General features: G+C 39.6%; 1 protein-coding gene across 1 annotated transcript in view; it reads left to right on the top strand.

The window, feature by feature from the left end:
- SPATA6 (spermatogenesis associated 6) overlaps positions 1-13,916 on the top strand; it is a 38,013-nt gene extending 24,097 nt beyond the window's left edge. Inside the window, exons 11-13 of the mRNA XM_058842777.1 lie at positions 4,482-4,581; positions 8,156-8,226; positions 11,988-13,916. Coding sequence (XP_058698760.1) covers positions 4,482-4,581; positions 8,156-8,226; positions 11,988-12,168 — 352 coding nt within the window. The 3' untranslated portion in view covers positions 12,169-13,916. The remainder of the gene's footprint in view (positions 1-4,481; positions 4,582-8,155; positions 8,227-11,987) is intronic.
- The last annotated feature ends 3,828 nt before the right edge of the window (positions 13,917-17,744 follow it).

The raw sequence follows: 17,744 nt of genomic DNA, 5'->3' as shown, positions 1-17,744 counted from the left end.
GCTACTGTGAAAGCAACCACCCTCCTCCACTTCCAACATTGTGAGAATGTGGGGGGTTTGTGTTGGTATAACTTCATTACAATTCAGGCTTCTATGTATAAACAGAGGCTCTAAAACACTTCTGGGCTGCATCATAGCCATCGGTGGCTTTAAGAAAAAGCAAACCAAAACTGTGTCCTTGACTAAACAGACCCGGAAAACCCTGAAGTGTAGCCCAGCTTTTCTATTGTGCCTCCTCACAGACCAGTATGCACTGAAAACCAGGTTCATCCTGCTGAATTACCACCTCAAGTCCTCTAAAATGAGAGTAAAGCCATGTCCTTCCCTACTATGAATGCTGAATAAATACCTGCAGAGATATAAAATATGTGAGGTGGGTTTTTTTGTGCAAGTTCTTGCAAATTGTGTTTTTTTCAGGTTATACTCAGCTATAAGTGTTCTTACTCTCTCTTCCCCCCAATTACAGTGGTGTTCTCTGCTGCTGTGAATCTGGTACTACAGGACTCCATTGATTTCTGCCCTCTGATAGTTTGTCCTTGTATGTGGTTTTGCTCAGCGTGAGGACTGTGTCTTTGAAGCTGATGAATTCCGTGGAGGCCGCATGCACGGAATTGTTCCCAAGGCAGGGAGGTGCTCTGCTGGGGGAAGGGGTCACGAGAGCCACTGCAAGTACTCTGCACAAGGCTCTGGCATTAATTCTGCTGATGTGAAATGTATTAATATTTCCTGCTGAAATGTGATATTAATGTTTTTGCTACGTGCAAGTGGATGATTGGATTGTCTGACATTTAAAAATTCCTATTTATTACAGCTCTCAAGTTTGCAGGCTGCTGTTTGAGTAGAGTACATGGGTGGATGTATCCTGTTTGCATTTCTAATGGAGTATTTCATCCTAATGGATAAAATTATACATGAAAATCATCTTTAGCACAAAATCTACACTATCTGTTTGGCTTCTTTTTTTTTTTTTTTTTCCATCAAGGTAGATGTTGTCAGTATGACCTTAAAAAATCCTTATCTCATAAAAGAAAATAAATGCCTTTTAGTCACATTACAAGGGAAAATGGTTCTGTTTCCTTGATCGGACTCAACACAACATCTTAGAAATTAATCTTGAAAAGTTCTCTGATTGATCTGGCTTTTTCTAGGTCACTGAGCTATATTTCCAAAGTGTTTATACAATCTATTGGAATCAATAAACAATTTAAACTGATGTAACTGCAGAATGTTTGCAAGTCCCAGGGAAAATTGAAAGTATGACAAAGAATACAGCTGTAGAAGTTTATTTCGTTTATCAGGACAAACAGTCATTGAAATGAAATGACTTTCCTTTGAACACTGCAATATGATAGTGACACTTTAATCACATAAATAAGTAGCTGTTCATTTTAAAGAGTTGTTATTGGTGATTTTGGGCAAATAGAATCCCTTTATTTATACTCCAAGAAGCTGTGCAGTAAAGCCTGTTTGATAAAGTATTTCCAATAAGAGAGTTGGAATATAAAAGGGTTTCACTTCAGATTATGGTTGTTGTGTTTCAGGCATGATTTTATTTTAGTTTGTACTTCGTTTGGTAAATATTAACATTATTCTTTAAACGTGGATTAGACCCTATAGTTGTTGCTAAAATTAGACAATAAAAATACTAGAAAAGCTAATTAAAAAGAAGCTGATACCATTTTTAATCACACTTAAGGTTTTTTTGGGGTTTTTTTTAATTGGTTTTTTTTTGGTAAATGAAGTTCGGGGTCTGTGTGAGGGGCCAACATTTGTTATACCACAGCGCACACTAGTGGATTGATCCATAAAATCACCTGGAGAAAGAATTTAATAGTTCTCAAATTAAGTACTTAAATCTTCTTCATGCAGACATAGCCATGTATTTTCTAACTGAATACAATAGCAGGCTGGGTTTTCTTTTTTTTTTTTTTTCCCCCAAAAGTAAATACATTTATCTCAAAGGGTATTTGTAAATTTACGATTAATAACAATGACCTGAAATCTTACATACGAATTTCATAAAATTTATTTCCCAAAGGCAATCTATTCCAACTTCTCAGAGCAAGCAACCTGAGTGTTGGAAGAACAGCAGCTGCTGTATAAATAAGGGAAAATGCTATGACTTCATGGCTCTATCTTTTATTTGTCAACTGGGAAATGACTCACTCAGTGCATCTAGGATGCAGATTTTTAAACATGTATTTCAGAGGTCCTTTAATATCAGTAAATGTTGTAAATTCTAATGGGAAGCTGTAAGATGATAGTATCACTGCAGACCCTTTCCCTTACCTGTCTCCTTTTAAAAAAAAAGTGTGTTTTTTTTCCAAAACAGGTGGTAGAGCACAAGCATTGTAATGCAGTTCATCAAATGGGGTTTGACTGCATTAGGAAAGTGAACCTTCCTTTCTGCTTAAGGGACTCAGACTTCTGTATCTTTAAAGGCAGTGCTTTTCTACCCTAACAAAATTCTCAAACCATTTTACATTCTTTTAGAAGAAGGTATGTGAAATCTTTTAGTGCAACAGATTGCTGGATTCTAGTATGCAAAAGAATTGTACAGTATGGATTTGCCATACATGCTCTTGGGTTTGGAATTCATTGCAAAATTCTCAGGATGGTAATATGAATGCTGTAGACAACTTGGTGAAAATTCCTGCTTGTAGTGATGCGAGGATAGACAACAACGAAATCTTTAGAAATCATATTGGATTATTTGTTATATACCTCCAATATTTTGTCATTTCTTGGAACCCTTTCCTGAAGAAAAATAGAAGCATTCTCAAGTAGATGAATTGATTTAAAGAAGCTCATATATAAGCTGAAAATACTGGTGCTGTTTAGAACAACGAGAGATATTTTGGACGTAAAAGCAACAATAAGTGAGTCCAAATAAGTTGTTTAGATAGAAGAAAATAGAAGAAGATTACTCAAAAGCAAAGAACTGGTCACTTTCTAGTTATATTTCAATCTTTGTCCCTGGTAATAAAAGGAATGATCCAAAAGATTGCAAAGAACTCTATGCCCTGCCTGCAACCTTCAAGATAATCTGGCACGTCCCATTTTCAGCATCCTGCTCCCATTAATTTTTACATTTCTAGGCTGCCTGTTTTGTACTGAAGCTGTCTCTGTGTACTTGGTTTGTTCTTTTTGAAAGGAGCTGAGCAGTTCTTGAGCTGTATTGAAATTTCTGGAGGTTTAGTGAAGGTGAACTGAGCCAGGCACGATCAGACTGGGGATTTGAGAGTGATAGACTGGATAATGCAGGGAATGTGATAACTCGGAGAGAGGGGGACAGGAGAGCTGGCACTCCCAGTCCCTGTACAGAGCAAACTGGAATCTCAGGGCTCAGAGACACGCTGTTTCTCCACTGCATCAATTCTGGGAAGCCACCAAAGCATGTCGGTGTTGCTGGTGCTCCTGATCCGGGCAGGGAATGGCAGCTCCGTGCTGCTGTTGGCTGCTGTTCAGCAGCTCAGATTGCAGTGCCTGCTTCGCCAGCTCACAGCTCGCCCACTGACCCGTGCTCTCATTAGCATGATACCCCATCATGAGTTGTGATTTTCTTGGTGCAAAGTCAAGCTCTCAGAGCTTAGGCAACATTGAAATGAAGATCCACAATCTTCATTTGATGCTCTTTCCAGTGTGATGAGCCTACGTAAGTTAGCATTTCATAACTTTCCTCCAATTATTCTTTCCTTCTACTGATGTTTCTTTGTGAAAAAAAATACATTTTTTAATGTTGGCATGTAAAGGATTCTGTTCTTAAAGTCTTAGTTGCCCCCCTTAAGAGACTGGGAATAACTATAGATATGAAATTTATGCCAGCTTCTGAACTTGCTGAGAAGGATGAGGGCATTTTAGTAAAGTGGAAAAAAATAATCCAAAACATAATAAGGTAAAACCCAAAAGTAGAGGTTTGTTTTAAATTACTCATACCAAGCAAGCTACTTAGTTTTTAATATTTAAAAAAAAAAAAAAATCAAAACCAAACAAACTTAAAATGCATTTCTCCTTGTGAAATAAAGACTGCAATTGCAAGTTTTTGACTCCATGTGTTTTCCAATTCGTATGCATTGGGGTTACCTTCCTTTTGATTTATTCCAGTGAAAAGAACTTCATGTGTGCAATACTTCCTTTAAAGAGAGGCAAATGAAACCTGATCACTGGGAGTAGTATAGCTTTTTTATTCTGTAGGGACCACACAAACGTTACAGAAATATTACTCAAGTTACAAAATCATCAGCATTTTCTGGTTTTCATCTTCTGTTGGTGTTGTGGCTACATACTGTTTATGCACTGCTTTGAAATGTTTCTTTACTTGTACCCCAGAGAAGAATAAGAATCAAATCAAAGCATTGTGTGTGTTCCAAATAGAAGGAAGTAATGCATGCTTCATAATTAAAAGGAAAAAGAAATCTCAATCAAAGAGTTCTTCAACAAGAAAATATTTCTTCACTTTGTTTTTCCTCTTCCTCTTGCAGATTTAGCACTGGTTGGCCTTCACCAGCAAATGGAGATGAGATCCATAAAAGAGTGAAAAATATTTTAAGGACACACAGTGCTAGACAGCGCCTAGTATTTGTAAGTTTGCAAACTAAATCATTTCTCTTCTCTAAAATGGCTGAAAAAGTGAACTGTGCCTACAGTCTTGGATTTATTATAATGTTGTCCTTTCAGACAGCCTTGATTGTAGAAATATGGATTTGGTGTGTGAGCTCAACAGTTTCACACTGATTTCAGAAGCCTCCTTATCTTTCGCCTTTATGGGAAAATGGTACAGGCAACCCCTCTCATGGCTTATTGAGAACAATTATATTGGGGTTTGGGTTTTTTATATTCTGATTTTCCACTCCCAATTTAAGCAAATGTGTAGATAATTCATCTGTAGATTCTACAAATCTACAGATGTGTAGAACATCAAGGCTTAACATGTTGTGCAGCTGCACATCAGCAGCTGCATGTATCCAGCTGTTTCCAGAGCTAATATTATTATTCAGATGTGAGCTTTTTTTCCCTTAATTACCTGGCTTTCAATGAACAGAGCTCTTTGTCTAATGAGATTATACCTGGGAACAGAATATTTTTACCCATGATGAAATTTTGAGGTGTGGTTTTAGACAGACAAAAATTTTTCCTATTGTGATTTTGAGAAACACAGTTTCTCAAAAAAAAATGCCTGAGCATTGTACCAGCTGAATAAGAAGATTGTTCATCTGCAGAGAATTTAGAATCTTGAGTGTGAGGTGAGGCAAAAGAATGGTAGAATAAAAAGCTTGTAAGGATGAGATTTGATTATGATACAATGATCATAATGATGATTATGATATAAGATGATGAGGAGCTCTGGCAATCTAACTCCAAAATGTTATTGATGGGTTAGAAGAGACATAAGTCTCCCAAAGTGGAGAAAGGCATTTTTTTTGCTTCAGTTTCTCTCTTAGAAAATGAAATGTTGACAGAAATCTGCTTTTGAAAGTTGGTGCAATTTTAAGTTGTCACTGTCCCCAGCTGTCCACCTTCCCCCTCGGCTGTAGTTCCCTGTATCAGTGGGAAGTGGGATAAAAAGTGTGGGAGCCCTAATGTCCCCATGTCACATTGCCCACAGCCAGGGCAGGTGCAGCACTGCTGTGCTAGCAGGGATGGGGCTCTCCACTGGCTACAGGAAATCCATGGCAGAAATTATCTTTATTGTCATGATCCACTTCTGCAAGATGGATTGGAGAACATCTGTCTTCACTCTGAAGTCCTTATTAATTAGTTTGTTTATTCATGTCCCCAGATTTAGCCATGGTGGGCAGCTCATTGTCTTGCCTCATTCTCACTTAATCTGATTATTTTCTCATTTATGTTAAATGTTCATTTTTGGCTTAGTTGTTGTGGGTTTTGTTTCTAACTCAGAAAAACCTTGTCTCATGCATACTAGGACTGCTAGCTCATGCTGTACCTCCCTGAGTTTTTATATGAATGTTATGATTTTGTGAGCTGCTGCCTCTCAAATAGAAGATGCCCATGACAGTTTTCTGTGTTTCAGCCACTCAGAATAGGTCCAAATCATGTCAAATGCTCCCCTGATGATTCAATGAACTTAAGATAACAAACTGGATTTCCTGAGAGTCCAGCACCTACATTTAATGAATGCTTGCACAGCCTGAACTATCTCCGGTGGTTCTTGCCTGCTTTCCTCAAACAGTAGACCATGACTTTCTGATCAGGAGAGTTGGATGATTGGTTACATGGTGTCTCCATGCAGTCAAAAAGACTGTGCAAACATTGTGGTGGAATTCTTGAATTGTGGTACTTTCTGTTGGCTTTCTCTAGATGCACCTTGTCACTTCCAGAATCAAACGCTTGCTGGATCCTCACAGGGATGAATAAGCAGAGATGATACTTGGTCCTCTTCTGTTGGAAAATTTTGTGTTTCTGCCCTAAAAAATCCAGCTATTAGGGTACTGGGTCTTTAATTACCAACCTGATCAAACCAGTGCTGGCAAAGGACCACTTTTCTCACTCCATTTTCTTCCACGGAAGGATGCATGAAGGCAAAAGGAGGGGAAGGATGCTACAGAGAAGTCTTGTGGTGTCAGATGTGTAGAGCTGGCTCGTGAAAGCTGTGCTAACAGCAGCTGACATGATTAAAAAAAAGAAAAAAAAAATCAGTTCTTCTTGCAGTGAGTGCTGTAAAATACACCAGAATTGATTGTGCTCCCCCACATGGCCCAAAATCAAGGCTGTGGCGTTGCACAGTGGATGGCCAAGGTAAATGGGTCATCTTGAAAGTGAGGGAGTAAAGCAAGTGTATTGGCAATGTGGTGAGCAGATTCTGACTCCAATCTAGATCCTCTTCAAACTTTGAAAGGTTAGAAAGTACCTCTTACTCTGTTTCATTCCAAAGAGCCTAATACTAAATAACCATTCCCAGAAGCATACAGCTGTGTCTTCCAAAATTTCATTTTCATAGTGCTCTGCAAAAATAGTGGGACTGGAGCTCTGCTGGAGATTCCTTGGGGTGTCCACTGTACCCTTCTGCTGTGACATTCTGACAGTATCGTAATGCTTCCATCTTTTTTTGCTTTCCAGAACATAATTTGCCTCTGGCAAATGCTGCAGAATTTTATTTACGACTGTACCCCATTTCCTCTTCAGTGCTTTGTTGTCTGTGACTGCTGAAGGAAGAGAGCTCTCCTGTTTACAAACACACTTATTACCTTGTATTTCACCACAGTAAATTCTCTCAGGTTTTTCCTCATCCATATGCTGCTGTTCAGCTTGCTCTGCATCTTATTGCCATCTACCACTATATTTATTGTCTTTTCTCCCAGTACTGTGTTACCAGCAAATGTGATTATTTTTACTGCAGTCTTTTTTCCAATTATTTCTCCTATAGAATGAAAGATGACTTTGTTTACTAATCCTTACAGCAATTGACTTGTGCTGAAAGCATCACTTAATATCACCCCTTAAGTAGGGTCTTTGCTCTTCAGAGTAGAGTGAATGTGATTGTGTGTGCTGGAATTTCTACCATCCCATCTCAGGTGAGCAGCAGGCTCCCTCCACATGGGTGTTTTGTTTCTTTCTTACTTGAAAGGGCAAATTTGGGTTAATTAATGTCTAGATAACATTTGGAAGGTAAAACTGCATTCTAGCAACTGAGAATACTTGACTGAAGGGTCGTTAAGTGTATCAGATTTTTTGAAGTTCAATAAGCATGTGCTCAACCTTGGATATGAAATTGAAGAATTGAGATGTGTGGAATGCTTCTGCCTTGTAAAACACATGAATGGATAACATAATAAGTCTTAGGTTCTTTTTCCCCTTTTCTGCAAGAAACACAAAAGCAGTAAGCAGTAGGTTTTGTAGCATTTTGCCAACGTGTTTACTGGGGTTTCTTGAAGCTTCTGCTGTCTGCACAGTTCTCTAGATTTACACTGTCTAGAAATTCTTTCCAGTTTATTACCTGAAAATTATTGGTTGAATTGTACTGAATTTAATTTAAAGTGTTCATAAATGGCATTTGGCTCATTACATTTTGTCCCTTTCTCCCCCAAGAAATGTAAGCACTTTAATAGTCCTCTAAATGGAAAGTATTTTTGCAATGAGATCATTGTAATCAGAAACCAAAGTAATGTAAATTTGATTTCTGGGGTGTTTTTTTTAGGATGATTTGCCTCAGACAAGAGAAGCTCCTTCAGTTTATGTGCCCTTAACCATGAGTGAGCTGCAGAGCAGGTATGGAGTTTTTCTCTGGCCAAGACAAAACAGTCATACTCAATACTGGCCTTTACTTTTAGCTAAAAATTTCTCTTCCCATTTTGAGCTTTGTCCTGTATTACACAGGGAAAATGTTTTGGGAGGCATTACTCGTACAAAGCTTTCTCACCTAAAAGCAAAATAGAGTTAAATATAGTTATGCCTTTGATGTTGTTTGGCACTGTGTCAGTATAGCCTTCATAAAACACCGGGTTTGGAACTGGACTTGGCTATAAAAATCATCCTTGAGCAGAAGTTTTTGGAATTTGTCAAGCAGAGAGCAAATGTCACTTTTAAAATAATCACTTGGTTATTTTTTTCTTAAAACTATGGGAGTGCAAAAATAAATTTAAGTTTATTTAGTAATACGGTTTGAGGCTGGGTTTTTTGATTTGTTTTTGTTGTTTGTTTTTTGGGTTTTGGGATTTATTTTTTTTTTCAAAACAGATATTTGGAAAAGAGAAGCATTTTCCAAAAAATACAGCAAATTTATATGGTATAATTCAGGGATTCAGCATGCCATATTTCAAAGCTGTCTTGGAGACCTGAAATCTTAAAAACTTGGTTTATGTACATTAATTACTCTGTGTACTCCTCACATACATGACCAGGGTTTCATTTCAACAATTTACTTATTAGATACCAATTAGATTGATTTTGATGACTGCTGTAGTAGAGATTACCAGTGTTGATGTTCTATGTGTATGCACACAGTATTTTGTACAATGTTTTGGGTACCTCTTGGAGGGAAAAGAGTAAGTATTGGAAATCTTTTTCGGGCTCCTGTGGCTTTTCTGGTTTTCTTTATATTAAGGGAGAAGCCCTAGAACTGTGGTGCTGTATTTGAGAGGTATTGCCATTAGAAAAGGCTTTATTTTGATAATTAAATGTCACACACTGTTTCCTAACAAAGGTACTCCAAATCACCACTGTACCCCCCTGAAAGAATGGTATTTCAATATGGGTGCCATAACAAACTTCTACTTGAAATTTATAAGCTAAAAAAAAGTTCATTTATGATTTGCTGGCTTCTTTAATAATCCCTGTGGTTTGTTTTCCCCTCTGTGCAAGGGATTACTCGGATTCCATATGGTTGTGACGTTGGTGCTGCAGTTGTGTCTCCTGTACCTGTGCTCACTCCTGTATTCTGTACAGCCTTTCTGCTCCCTTATCCTTTGTCCTGACTGCTGGGGCAATTAAATGGTGTAGGATGTGTTTGTGAGAGAGAAAGTTTAAGTTTGTGTTTTGAGGCAGCTTTGGGACTTTGAGATTTATGCTGAAACTGCAGACCTTGAAAAAAATGGAAAACAACTCTTAATACTCGAGAATCCTGAAGTGATGGGATATGAAATGTGGCACTCGGGTTGGCTCCTTGGGTTTAGGGGCCGGCAGCACTGGGGGTGAGACATAAAGGCCTCGAGGACAGTCAGATTGCTGAGTGTTTGCCACAGTGCTCATAAACAGGATGCAAGGACAGAGTTCATGGAAGGACAGGGTACTGTCGACCAAATGCTGGCAGTAAAGTAGATGGATGATTGAAAACCGCTGGGAGTAAGGAAAAGGTCTGTGTTTTGTGAAATATTTAGTATATGATTCACTCAGAAAAGAACTTCTGGGACTCTTAAAGGAGATGTATGAGGGAACAAAAGCATATGACAGGTATTTCAGAGCAGGGAGTTGCGTGCAGAAATCCTGCTGTTAATATGATTTGTGAGTGTAATTCCCAGATTGCTTAGCTCAGGTTGTCAGCTGGTTTCCAGTTGAGACAGGAGGGGGAATCTTCCCTAACTTGACTGTAGCCTTATCCAGGTATCTCATGGACAAGGGCTGGCTAATGGAAATACATGACAACACACACCCCTCCAAAAAGAGAAGGGAAAATGAAGCTTTTTTATAAGTCTTTGTCAGTACCGCCATAAAGAACTTGTCAAAGTTACTGTTGGGTTTTGAGTCTTTACTGCAATTAAAATGTTGGATTTTGAGTGTCTCTAGGTAAATTCAGATTTTAGGAGAAGAAAAGGCAAGCATAAGGCTGGTGCTGGAAATTATTTCAAGGAAAAGAGTGTCAGAGCTGTTCATTGTCTAGTTACAAGTGCTGTGCCTGCTTGTTGGCCTGAGAATGCTCCATCAGAAGTGAGGTACCACAAACTGCAGGAAGGAGGAGGTGAAACTGCAGTTATTGATGAGTCCCAGGGTATTGACTTGTCTGCATTTGACCCAGGCCTGTGTAACTTCTTTATTGATTTTGGTTAGTAGGTTGGTTTCTTCGCATCCAAACTGTGAAGCACAGTTAACTCGGGGTGATAAACAGGTTTAAATTCACTCCATGCCATTGACTGACTTGAAAGGTTGGAGCCTTTTTGAATAAGGGTGGAAGTGGCCTTCCTCTCTTTTTAATATTGGAGGTCTTGCTTTATTTGGTGTAGGTTGGCATTACCCTAATATTTGAATGTAAGAGGTTTAAAAGCAAAAGCTGTTCCTTCTTTTTTTTTTTTTTTTTTCCCCATGGGATAGTAGAAGCTTAGAGATGTCAATTTAGAAAACTGATCCTACATCTTACTCTTCTTCCCCTTTTCTGTTTTTTCAAATGAAAACCTTGTGTTTTGATGTAGCTGGGTACGTGTATTCATGGATTTGGCATAAAGTTTCTTTCAATTTTGTCACATGTTAGCTGATACTAACTTGAGGATGAAATTTTAAGTACTGGTTTGATTGCAGAAGACACTATCATTAATAAATGACACATATATGAGAAGCTGTGAAGCTTTCCTGTGAAATATAATCCATTTCCTAAGTGAAGATGGTCACTTTAAACTTCACATTTCCAGTTTTATTTCCCAGATGGAGAACATTTGCAAAAGCTGAAGATAACTCAGTCCTACAGTCCTAATTTTTAAGTGTTTTAAGTGCCTAAATCTCTGAGCAGATGTGAAAAATGTCATCTCAGTTGTAATTTTTTTCTGATGATTTTTGAGCTTCTTGTTTCATGCTTTATTACAGGGAAATTGCTCATTTAATTATATGACACAAACCTTTGTTTTGAAAGTATCAAGAGGAAGCAGATAGTAATGATGTTTAGATATAAACTATTCAGACTTGTCAGTGTTTTGTAATGATTTGCAGAGTATAAATTTCACTTCATAGATCAAGGGAATAATTTCTCAAAGCAACTGAAAGATGAGCCTGTATTTGTGTTTAGTATTAAAACAGTGACACAGAAGATGGGGTGGGGAAGGAACCCTGGATTGCCACTATATCAAAATGTATTTGGTAGAAAACTTAATCCAAGATGCTTCTGATAGAGCACTTTACAGCTGCAACCACAGTAATTTAATATCCCCCTGATAGATTGTCTTCATATTGAAATAGCTGCTTGTGGTTACTATTTCACCTTCAAAGGACACAAAAATCCTACTGTGTTGCTCTTGCCTAGTCACACAGCCTGCAAAAATACAGCAAAATTACTGCAGGTTCCCTGAACATTAATTTTATTTAGGGGGGCATTGCAAAGTGTACTCAGTTAAGCATGGGGGGGTTTCCCATTTCTTAAAAGTAGCTGCAGTTTTTTAATAAAACTAAAAAATATTTTTTTAATAAAACAAAAAAAAAAAATTATTTTGTTTTGTGGAGGTAATTTGTATTAAGCAGCTCTACCTTGATATTTCTGCTGGTTTTGTGCCACTAATTCCTCTTCCATATCTTGATTTGATCATTGTTTCTTATCTTCTTTCCTCTGACAGTTCTCCAGTGCAGCAGAACGCTCCTGTTCACTTGGATAATGGTGATTGTTGGTCTGGTCCTGCAGCTGTGTACAAAGAGAAGCCTCACAGAGCAATCTTGGAGGAGACTCTCGCAAAAATATATGGAAACATGTACCAAAAAGCTGCTGGTGCTGTTTCAGACCACAAAACACATTCCTGAGAGCAACTCACCTGAAAACGCACACTATACAGTATTTGTAACTAAACTTATTTTTATACAACAATATTTGTACTCTGTTTTTTAAGGTGTCTTATGGTTAGGCAGGGTTTTGGAGAAATGGGGATTTGGCCTGGGCTGAAAAAAGGAAATTATTAACATTCACCCTCCCAGAAAAGAAACAAATAATCCCTAACAAAAAATCCTCTCCACAGTTAAGCAGGATGGTGTTGCTCCTTTGAGAGTCTGAGCATTGGGTCATCTGAAGACTAATAGGTCTACTGGACATTTCTGTATGACATCAACTCAGGTTTCAGCTGAAGACAGTTCTTACTAAAAATCTAAATCTATTTAGCAATTTAAACAGAATTGGTTGAAGAGGCAGTATGCCCTGGTGGTCCAAGTGGGGACCTAAAGGGGAAAGTGAATGTGAATGTTGGTTTAAAAGTGACCCACCTAGGACAAAGATAATTGTTTTCTAGACAATTGCCTTTGAATTCTTGATTTTGGACAAACTCTGGTACTATAGGACCCATAGGCATGTATTTGAAGTGCTTTTGAGCCCCTTTGGTCAGAATTAGTTCTAATACTGTGAGATTTTAAAAGAAAACCACCCAGCCCAGCAGCCTTTGTGTGAGATGAAAGGTTATCTTCACACAGCTTTGCATTTGAAAGCTTCCATGTTCTCCTAAATGCAGCCATGACATTTGCCAATACACTTGTCATTTTAAAAATATGAATGAGAAAGGACTGTGCAGGGGGAAAGACCAGAGCTAGTCAGCAAGCTCCTTGTGTTCTGTACAGGCCTTCTGAAATTTCTGCATCACAATCCCACCTAATTTGGAGCCTGTCCTTCCCAGTCTGCTGGGATCCTGTTGGCAGCAATCACTTCGTTTTTGCTAAAGGCCACCAAATGTTCATCAGCAGTTTGATGCTTTCCCCAGGGATGGAACCTTTTCAGCCTTGCACTGAGCAGATCCCACATTAGCAGACCAGGGCAAATTGCCCTTCCATTGAAAAGCTGAATGTTTTAAAAGGGCAAGAGTGTCCATCTCCTGCTTCCCCCCAGAATGCGGAAAAAACAAATGCCTGTTCTGGCTGCCTCCCTCTCGGAGCAAACAGAGGCAGCTCCACCGATGCCATTTTACCTGTTGTGATTAGATAGAGGATAAAGCTAGCAGTACAGATGGCACAGCATATGACTGGAACCTGCCAGCATGCCTACATAAACAAAAAGTTGGTCTATTCTGCCTTCCCTCCTTTAATGCTGAGACAACATAATTGATTTGAGAAAGCAGTTGGTGAGCAATTCCGCTGGTGGGAGAGCACGTGGAGAGGCTGTGTGCTGCTGTTTCAGGCAAGGGCACTCTCAGAGGAAGTGTCTCACATACAGACATTTCTATTTCTTGTAACTGTTGGACCAGTTGAAGTGGATTAACACTGATAACTTCCTGTCCCTGCTGCCATTTAGCACATTAGTGCTTTCAGAGGGCATTAGTGGCACCGTCTCATGCTATGGAAAAGTGCCGAGTCACTCTGTGAGGTAGCAGGACGCTTCTTTTTTTGCAGAAGGGAAAAGTAAAACTTGCCTAAGCTGTGTCCCTGAAGGCATGGAGGCCATGGAGGGTTGTGCTACCAGGACCTGGTGTTCTCTGGCCTCTCCGGTGACCCCATATTAGTTCACAAAGGAATAGTTTTCTTTCTGATCAGAGTAGCTGTGTTGAAGTAGATCTTAAATAGGCAGGGCAGATTCTGAGAAAAATTTTCCAAGCTTTTGGTGAAAATTAATCTGTTGATACCTGAAGGTTTGTGCAGTTTCCTGTATGTGTTTGAGCCATATGATTCAGATATCCTGCAGTTTTCATTCAGTATTCTCTGTGCATTCCCTCCCCAGTGTCACAGCTGAGTAAAAAGTTAGTCTTCTGAAGATTGGCTTCTCCCCTTTGGCCTGATCTGGCTCTGTGACATAGAAAACCTCTTTGATTTTTCCCTCCACAGCAATCCAGCAGATTTCAGTCCCTGTTTGTTCAGTGTGTGAAAAGTCCTGAATGCTGAGGGATTGTTGTGGGGTTTTTCTGTATGTTTGATGAAGGACACAAGTTGCCATAAACTGAAGACACAAGGGGATGAGGAAGGTTGGGGACCACTACAAAAAAGGAAGGTGGTGTTTTCAAAGTGTTCAGGGAATGGCTGGAGGATATCTGTATGATTCCCCTAGCTAAAAAAAGGAAGCATATGGTAATGTTGCAATCTTCAGTTTTCAACAAAAATGAAAAATTTTTCAGCAAAGGTGAAAAGTCAATGGGAGAAAAAAATGTCATTATTGAATTTTGACCAGTATGAATCTTCTCAGTGTAGCCTTCTACTGCAGGATAACATCAAATGGAGCAGACAGACTCTGAGTATCTTTGGCCCTGCTCCAGCTGGGAGGGAGATGTGTGTTCAGTGTCTCTCTGAATCAGTTGCTGTTGGAGATGTTCCTCTCCTGGGTCAGAGTCATTCCACAGCTCATGCCCTGATACAGCAAGAGTGCTCTCTTCCAGGCACTGTGCTGGAAATCCAGATTGGTAAATGGAAAACTTTCCTGTGGAATGTGATTTCAGACCCAAATTACTCTGATCTGTCCCTAAAATCTTCAAGGCACATTGTTTTCAGAAGCATTTTCCACTTCCATTTGCTCAGGTGGCCCTGGCAGCACACACAGCTCTGAGCACGGCTGCTGCTCGGCCCCTGCAGCCTGGGAGAAGTGGAGCTTCAAGCACTGAGCCAACACAGCAATAAACTGTAATTGTTTAGTGCACCTTGCCTTCTGATACAATTTAAATCCCTTCTATCAAATGCAAATTTCTAGGTTCCTGAGTGGAACTTTAAATAGCATTTTCTGTGCTCCTTCCTTATCTTTTGCCATCCACAAAGTTCTAGTGACAGTGGGATGGCATAATTCCACCCCCATCATTTTAGTTCCTAAAGGAAAGCTGCCTACTCAAATCTGGCAGTAATGGGCCAGATGAGGAGTGAATTGGTGCTTTTCTGTAGAGTCTGCCTCTCTCTCTTGCCCTCCCTAAGTTATTACAGCCCACGAGTGTTCTCACCAAAAGCTGTTCAGCATCCAGTGATGCTTGCAGGATGCAATCAGTGTAATATTTTAATCACTTTCATTTTAGTGAGTCAGACTCTGCTTCCTACTTGCTCCCTTCCGTGTCTCCTATGAATAACTTGGTAGAGTTTAGGATCTTGGGCTGGCTTTAGACAAACTGCCTGCCTATGTTCAGAAGAAATGCAAATCTGTGGCTGAGGAGTAGCTGCTTTGGAAATCACTCAGTCATTGACCTGACGTGAATTAAAGGCAAAAATGTCAAACCCTTTAATGATTTGCCTTATCTAAGTTTTTGACTTGGAGGAAGAGAAGCTTAAATTGCTCCACTGAGGATAAGAAGCATAGGGATCGCTGGAGTAATGAGAACAGGTAGGAGCAGCTTTGTAAGATAGATGGGGAACAGTGTCTGTGCTCCAAAACTGAGCAGCTTGGAAGTGATGAGGGCTGTTCTTTAGGTTGTGCATCACATGTTTGAATTTTACTATTACTTCACAGGCTGCCAAAATTATCAGGGGAGAAAGAAATCTACCTGGAGATGCTGGGAATCTATTTTTGGGGTAAAATAACAGGACATTTAGCTCGGCTCAATATTAAATAGTCTTTTCCAAACTCCTTCTCATTGTTACCTCAGCTGTAAAATAGGGAGTTTGTGCTCTGTTGAAGCTTAATTAAATGACTGTGAAGTGCTTTGGGATCCTGAGGTGAATGTTAAAGAAATTATTTTATGGAAACCTAGCTGAAAAATCCCGTCTCATCTCCAGGTTACTAAAAAGGCTTTATTTTAATTTTCCCAGGTTTATTATGTTTTAATCAGACAATTATTAAACAAATCTTAATCAGATTTAATAGATTTCTATCTTGATCAGAGAGGGCTAGAAAAGATAATGAGCTGCTTTACTACATGTGCTCTTAGGAGCTAATCTTTGCAGTTGGTGTCTTGCTCAGCTTCTGTCTCCTGCATGATCCAGGTTCATATCCTCACACTGATTGCTCTTATGATATCTTTTTTATCTTATTTTTAATATAATCTTTTTTGCCACCCTGATGTCTTAGTGCTGTTTGCTCTGTGTACTAACCAGCACAGTTAACATCTCTTGCATCATTTATCCTCAAGCTTTCCCCAGGAACAAAGGGTGCAACGTGACAGTGGGAAATTTTGTGTGGTGTGCCATGGATTTGTCAGAGAAAGCTGGAAGGAATCTCTGTCTTCCTACTCCATGTGTAAGGAATAACTTGGTACATGATTCTGCCATTTCCAATTTTTAAGCTTGAAATGTTTTCTGAAGCACTGAACCATGCTACAAAATTCTCAGCCTTTTAGCAGTGGTCTCCTGCTGTATAAATCTGGTAATGTGGAATCTCAGGTCATAGGAAAGGCCATGGTGTTAATTACTTCAGTGGTCATGGAGTGATCATTTTCAGGATGGTGAGAATTTCTCATGAGATTTGTTTGGTAATCAAGGAATTTGAGGAAACTTTCAAATCAATTGAAATTGAGGCTCTTGGTTCTGGTGAGAATACTTGAAGCTGAGAGAGGACAGCACTTCTAGGTCTGCCTCCCTGACAGAAGAGGTGTCTGCCTTGGGTGATGTCTCTGGGAGCAGCAGAGAATTGGTCTTTGCCCAGTTCCTTTCAGTTCCAACAAATGCAGCAGTGTTGTGGGAAGTGATTGAAACCCCCAATGTTCCTGTTTCCATTGCACAGGAGCTATTAAGCACAACCCCCTTGATTACTGTTGGCTTCTGCTGCTTTCCCCATGGAATTCAAAACATCATCAACCAAAGCCCTTCAAAGATGTGGCTGTAGCTCCTTTTATCAGTGTTGGCTTGCCAAAGGCATGGGGTTTGTTCCCATTTTATCTTTGTGAGAAATTCTCTGAAGTGTGGTGATAATTTGTCTGGATGTCAGCATAAAGGAACTGTAATCTTTCTCTTTGCTTGATCTATGTTGAGATTGTGCTTTTTCTTCATGTGCATTTCCCTTCACTTCTGGGTGATTGCCTCTGGCCCAGCAGAGAACTCCCCACAGCCTGAGCAGTGGGATCTGAGCCACCTTCTCACCTCCTCAGGGAAAGGAGTTTGCTGCTGCAAAACAATATCCCTCCTGGTTCATAAGGATTTACTGATGCTGAGGAGACAGCACAAAAATTCTGTTCTGTGGCCAGGCCTTTGCATAACCCTGTGGAGCTGATGGCATGGAATGAAGAGAGCTTCACACAGAGCAGGGCTGGAGGCTGGGAGCAGGGCAGAGGAAGAGAGTGTTTGATGCCTGGCATGCCATGAATTATGCACTTCTATACCATGAATTATCAGTGTAGGAAATAGCCTGGGCAACTCCTGAGTAACAAAAGCACCATTTACATCACTGAGTGGTGGTGAATTCTAATGCTTGCATTTGTATTGTTACCCTGACTGTAGCTGTAGGAACTGTTTCATTCAGGATTCCAGTAGTAAACACTTGCTAAGAGGTTACTTTCCCTCCC

Source organism: Poecile atricapillus, chromosome 7, assembly GCF_030490865.1.
Source record: "Poecile atricapillus isolate bPoeAtr1 chromosome 7, bPoeAtr1.hap1, whole genome shotgun sequence".
NCBI lineage: Eukaryota > Metazoa > Chordata > Aves > Passeriformes > Paridae > Poecile > Poecile atricapillus.
Note: the sequence above shows the minus strand (reverse complement) of the source record. Positions and strands in the feature narration are given on the sequence as shown.